At 40.9% G+C, this 6,000-nt stretch overlaps 1 protein-coding gene across 1 annotated transcript in view; it reads left to right on the plus strand.

Moving 5' to 3' along the window:
• ADAMTS3 (ADAM metallopeptidase with thrombospondin type 1 motif 3) overlaps positions 1–5,675 on the plus strand; it is a 184,637-nt gene extending 178,962 nt beyond the window's left edge. Inside the window, exon 22 of the mRNA XM_074950410.1 lies at positions 5,099–5,675. Within this exon, the coding sequence (XP_074806511.1) occupies positions 5,099–5,535 (437 nt within the window). The 3' untranslated portion in view covers positions 5,536–5,675. The remainder of the gene's footprint in view (positions 1–5,098) is intronic.
• The last annotated feature ends 325 nt before the right edge of the window (positions 5,676–6,000 follow it).

The following is a 6,000-nucleotide window of genomic DNA, read 5'->3' on the forward strand; positions in this document are numbered from 1 at the left end:
TTGAAACAAGATGCAGTATAGGTACTGTGAATAGATGAATAATTTTGGGAATACCTAGCTTATACAGTGTTGTGGTGCTACAAAATGATAAGGGTACCATGTATTTCAATTGTCTCATGCTACAAAATATATCTGGTGTTTTAGACCAGAATTTTCTTTCATTTGAAAGGGATCCTGATATCTCACCTTTTAATCCTGCACATAATTGACACAAAAACAGCTAAACTGTGAAACTGACCATATGGAAAAACATGGCTGAGATCTTCAGTAACCAGTGTCTAAAGTCCACTTCTAGCCTCCTCAACAAGTCTGGCCTAATTTTCAAAACCGTTGAGCACTCTCATCTCCTGTTAACTTCAGAGAGAGTTACAGGTGCTCAATGCCTCTGAAAATCAGGCTCCTCTCTGAGGGTGCCTAAATATTGAGTTTGAAAATTTTGACCTAAGTTCCCATTACAGAATCTTTCGCACTGATAATAAGGAATCCTGCTTTAAACACTAGGGGGAAGCAGAACTTTAGCTACTCTACAGAGAAGCAGCATTACAATTCTTCTGTATCTTGAGGGAAAGATATTTCCTTATGCAGTGAGTTTTTTCTTTAAAGACTGAGACTTCCAAAATAAAAGAATGAAGCTTTGATCCTGCAAATTCTTATGCACGTGCTTAAATTTACACAAGAGTAGTTCCAGTGACTTCTTAACCATGTGACTTAACTGCAGAGCAGGGGACCGCATTTCTGTTTTTGAAGTGGATCATTTAAAGCATAAGAGTCAGACAAGCAAATGTTAAGGGGAAAAGCTTTGTATTCGAAGGGGACACTGAGATCTACGTTACCTCTGTGCAGATCCCCAGCCCAAGGCCTATGTGCTACATAAGTCCCCATAAATGGGCTTATGTGGGACTTGAATGGACTCTGTAGTGACCATCTGTGCAGGGGTGAAATTCACCCCCAGTTAAAGTTCTTTCTGTTTTTATTTTATAAATGTTTAAAATACATCCATCACTCAGGTGGCTGAGTACATGAAGCATGTCTGGGTTAGTCACTGGGAGGTTTACAAATCCCTAGATTGATGCTCCAGGTAGAATAGACAGAACATATATTAAAAAATGATGAAACACCTATTAAACAAAAACTTAACTAGCGAGGAAAGCTACAGGGCAGTGCTACAGATTTAAGCAGCAGATGTACACTAAGCACTGAACTATAGGAAGATATTATACAGTGGTAGGGCATACATAATTACATGCAGCCAAATCATGCCCCTCTGTAGCAAAAGTGAAGCAGCTGGTATCGATTCTATTCCTCGGCCCTGCACGTGCTGCAGGTCTCTGAGTGCCCAGGAACGTATTCTGCCTGTGTGCCCAGCTCAAAGATTTGGACCATAATTTTTACTGTGGGGAAGATTGTCAAAGGTTCAGAATGGAATTAAGTGCCCAATTTCCATTAATTTTCATTCAGCCATTATAGTAGATAGTTCTCATTATTCCTCTGGGTCAGATATTCAAATAGAATCTCTGCTTTCCACCCAGTTCTAAATATGGTTTACAAATCATTATGCAGTTATGTTTCTGTGCACTACAATTATTTGATGATAGAATGTGATATAAACTCTTTATATGCATGCCGTTTTGATAGATGTAATTATTATGTAAATATCTGATAATTCCATCATAATTAAAATTGGAGCAGTCACCGCTTTCTGAGCATTAAACTCTTGCCATGCAGTTTCAGAGGGTTCCCTTCAAGATTTTTTTGGTGTCACATAGAAAACTTACCATTCTGTTTACACACCTCAGTGCTATATGTAACACATTTTTATTTCTCTTCCCCTATATTTCATAATTAAAGACATCTGCCATCAGCTTTCTCCTCCCATGGTCTTTAAATACCCTCTGGCCTATTTCTGGGTTTAGTTAGATTTTCCTTTGGGAACACTGTCTGTAAGTACTGTACAAGCTTCGAGGATTGTATTTACTTTGACAATGCTGCCTTTTCACTGATCTGCAGCATACCTGCAGCATTCCCAAAAATACTTCTACGGTAATTGTTAGGCTTTACTAAAAGTATCCTATAGTAGCAATAAAGATGCCTTAGAGAGCCGGTACGCTTTCTCACGTCTTCCTCCCCTAGTTATCATGAAACAAATAACAAAATGTGAAAAGGAGAATTTTTACCATGAAAACCAGCAGAAGGATACAACAGCCTATATACTGAATAAGAAATGGTTGACTAGGTGGTGCAGAATTAACCTAAAAAGTAAAAGAAAGGGACTACGTGAGTACACAGCTCAAAGATTGTACTTATTTCACTGGCAGTAGATAAGTACAAAATCAAATCTTTGCATTATACAATTGGTTTGATAAATCCAAACCCTCTAAAACCTACTTCAGTGAAATCAGCTGTCAGAAAATTGGAACAAAAATCAAGTGCATTGTCTGCAGGTAAAAACAAATTAATTGCTTGGTACTTTTTGATGTAGTTGGCAACCTCTTCGAGGGTGTCTGTGGAACTTGCACTTAAACTAGATGTAAATAAGTACATAAATTATAAATGTATTCTTAACATAAAATTTGCTATGTTTTCCAAAACAACTGCTTTTAAATAACATGGAAGCACTAACTGTTAATTATTGGTCTGTGTATGCTACACTAGTGTACATGCAAAGATTTGTGTTTTGACATTAGTGTTCTAGTTTGAATTATGAAAAAAGGTCCTTTAATTTCCCATGCTGATGTCCTCCTCAAAAAACTTTTCAGAGGCATGATGGTGCTTCATAGACAGGGTTTTTGTTCACTGCCAGAGTTGCAGATTGAACAGTAGGTTTGCCTAGAAGCAAGGAAGTTTTTATCAAGGAAGGATGTCAGGATTGGGCCCAGTGAATAATGAAAACGCTAATATTGGCACAATTTGTCAATGACGTGACTTTGTATGCTTTTCTTGTATTTATAAATGATGAGCCGGCTCCTCGGCTGTTGTAAGTGTGGGTGGACCAGTATTGGAATCAGTGGAACTAAGCTAATTTACAAGCCAGCTGAGGATCTGGCCCACAGTTGGTATTTTGACTTTTAAAATGGCTGTTCAGCACACTGTTGACATGAAGTGAGGTAACCTCCACAGGCCCATGAAAAAATATCGCAGTGCAGCCGGCTAATTTAAGAAGCGACTGTACACCCCATCTGTTGCTTATTAAAATGCCAACTACATAAATACTAACCATGACTGGCGGACCAAAAGCTAAAACACACCTTTTTGGTGGTTTGGTTTAGTTTTATCTTTGTCACCTCTCTAGCTTATAATTATGCCTTCTGCTATGTAAATAAAATCTGTCGCTATCATTTCAAATAAACTGTAGCACATCGGAAGCAGTCTGTTAACGTACACTTTGTGCCGGTAACTCTCAAAACATTGGAATAGTTGTTTAGGGCACCAACCAACTCATTTGTCTCTCCATTAAAATATTTCACAAGAGTGAACAATAGTAAGTTTGTAAATTCTCAGCCTAAGGGGATCCAATCCTGCAAGGTGTTGGACTCCTCCTGCTGAGTGCCCTCATTGCAGGATCAGACCCAGTGACCCTGCTGTGACAGCGAGCTGCACCCAGGCCTATATGGTGGTCCATTGAAGCCAGTGGACGCCGAGGGTCTATGTGCATAATTCTCAATGCAGGATTGTGGCTTTCGGTGCCTATTCAAGAAGTGTGTAATTCAGATTATTTTTCTGGCTATAGAGGACTACATTTTATAATGTCAGCATGGTAAAAAGGCTGGAATTTCACAGCACACCTCCATGTAAGCTAAATATTAATGTGATCAATGCATATGAAATTGAGCTATTATATATAAATTCAGTACAGTAGAAATTACCAACATGTTAGTCTAATATACAGGGCAGGGGGAGAATTACCCATCTCCTGATTTTGGAGCTCCCCAAGGAGTACTGTTAATTTCAGGTTCCTTGGGCCAAATTCTGCCCTGCTGTCTGTCTCTTATGTTCACAGAGACTTGCCAGAGGCATAAGCCAGGGAAGAATTTGGCTCCTGCCCCTAGACAGGACAAAAACATTAAAAGCCATTCGAGCTCAGCATAACAGAATTACTGAGCTGCTTGTACCTTGATATGGCTGATTATGTCAGACTGCAACACTCAGTACCTCTCAGGATTAGTCCCAGATCTGCAAACGCTAAAGCACGGGCTTTTCTTTCTTTGAATTCAGTTGGATTATTCCCACTCTGAAAGTAAAAAGCGCACGCAAGTTTCCAGGCTCAGGGTCTGAGACCGAGAACAAAAAATGACCTCCACTAATTTACAACCATCATGCTGATTTTGTCCAGTGCGTCTACAGCCTCTGCACTTCTAGCTAAATAACCCTGTTCCGTTGATAAGATATCTCATGCATGCTCAAAGGAAAACTAGTATCTTGTGTGAGCCCTCCCAGGAACGTACATCCCATGCACCAACCCTAGAGGAAACTTAAGGCTTATGTTTGGCAAAAGGATTGCTTGGGTTATCAGTTATATTTAGGTCACCGAAGACCTCAAAAACATGGTTCATTTAACTGCCATTTTTTTTTTTTAAAGAACACATGAAAAGAATCTTTCAGAGATCCTACCTGGGATTTCCTTTCCTTCAAGAGAAGGTCCATTCTGGGCCCAGTCTTGTTGACAGAGGGCAAAACCAGAAGGGATCATTTCAACTCTAATTATGATGATGTGTAGGACTGCATCTGCTATGGTGTGGAAGAGCTGCCAAATTTTATGCAATAGCATATTCTGCATATACTGTATCTCGCCTTCCCCAAGCATGGGTCATGCTTTTCTACATGCAGAGCGATCTGTTTTCCTGTGCAAGGGAGCCAACACTGTCAAAGGTGTCCAGTGATTTTGGGCACCTCAGTTTGTGGATACCCAACTTTAAAGGGCCCGATTCTGAGAGGGCAGACGCTGCACACTTTCTGAGAATCAGGTCCCCTTCCAGCATCTCAAGTTGGGCCCCCGGTCATCAGTCACTTTTCAAAATGTAGGCTTTGGCCTCTGAACTTTTGAAATGCCGCCCTGCATGATTTCCCCAGGTTTACAATCCATATTGTGCTTGTTTTGCAGATGAGCCCTGCCAGGGAGACAAGTCAATATTCTGTCAAATGGAAGTGCTCGCACGCTACTGCTCCATCCCCGGCTACAACAAGCTGTGCTGTGAGTCTTGTAGCAAGCGCAGCAGCACCCTCCCGCCTCCTTACCTTACTGAAGCTGCTGAAACCAAAGAGGAAGTGATGTTCCATCCTAGTGACCTACATCGGGCCTTGGCGAAGCCGACGTCTTTAGTACCTCAGCACGCAGAGGTCGCTGATGAGACCAGAAGTTCTGTAGGCAGGATGCCTCCTGTGGAAGAGGACATAGATGTACTTGTTTCTACATCAAATAGTAAGTCCAAAGGTGCTGAGTCTCCCCAGAGGAGAGCTTACCAAGCAGGAAATCAGACTTCTAGGCTGATCGCAATGCCATATCAGTCACCTGCCAAGATTGGCAATCTGTCCCCATAATGCATCCGCCTTGGCAGCCGTTGTTCCCGTGGTAGCAGTTAACAACACTTCTGCAGGTGCTCTTTCTCCAGCTAGAACCTCAAAGGAAAATGAGAAGCATGCTGAAAAGAGACGTGCTTTGAGATCATCCACAGTGGAAAGATAAAAGTGAATGCAAAAAGGAGGATAGTAACAGAAAGCTTTTATTCAGGACACAATGGTGCGTGCTGCTTTCCAGAAGCAGGACTCTCTACAGATCATTTTAGTTGTAAATAAAAAACAAAAAGTGCTGGTTCACTTTCTAGTTGCTGCCATCCTCCTACACTTCATTATCTGGTTAGCTTGAATGCATGGGAGGAAAGCACCAAAGAATATTCACATCAATGAAAGAAAGTTGCTGAGTATGGTGGTCATTCTCTAATACAGAGCCTATTTTGCACATCAGCTAATTGTTTGTTTTTATTTTTAAAAGATCACATGTAGGGG

This window comes from Natator depressus, chromosome 4, assembly GCF_965152275.1.
Source record: "Natator depressus isolate rNatDep1 chromosome 4, rNatDep2.hap1, whole genome shotgun sequence".
NCBI classification, from domain to species: Eukaryota; Metazoa; Chordata; order Testudines; family Cheloniidae; genus Natator; species Natator depressus.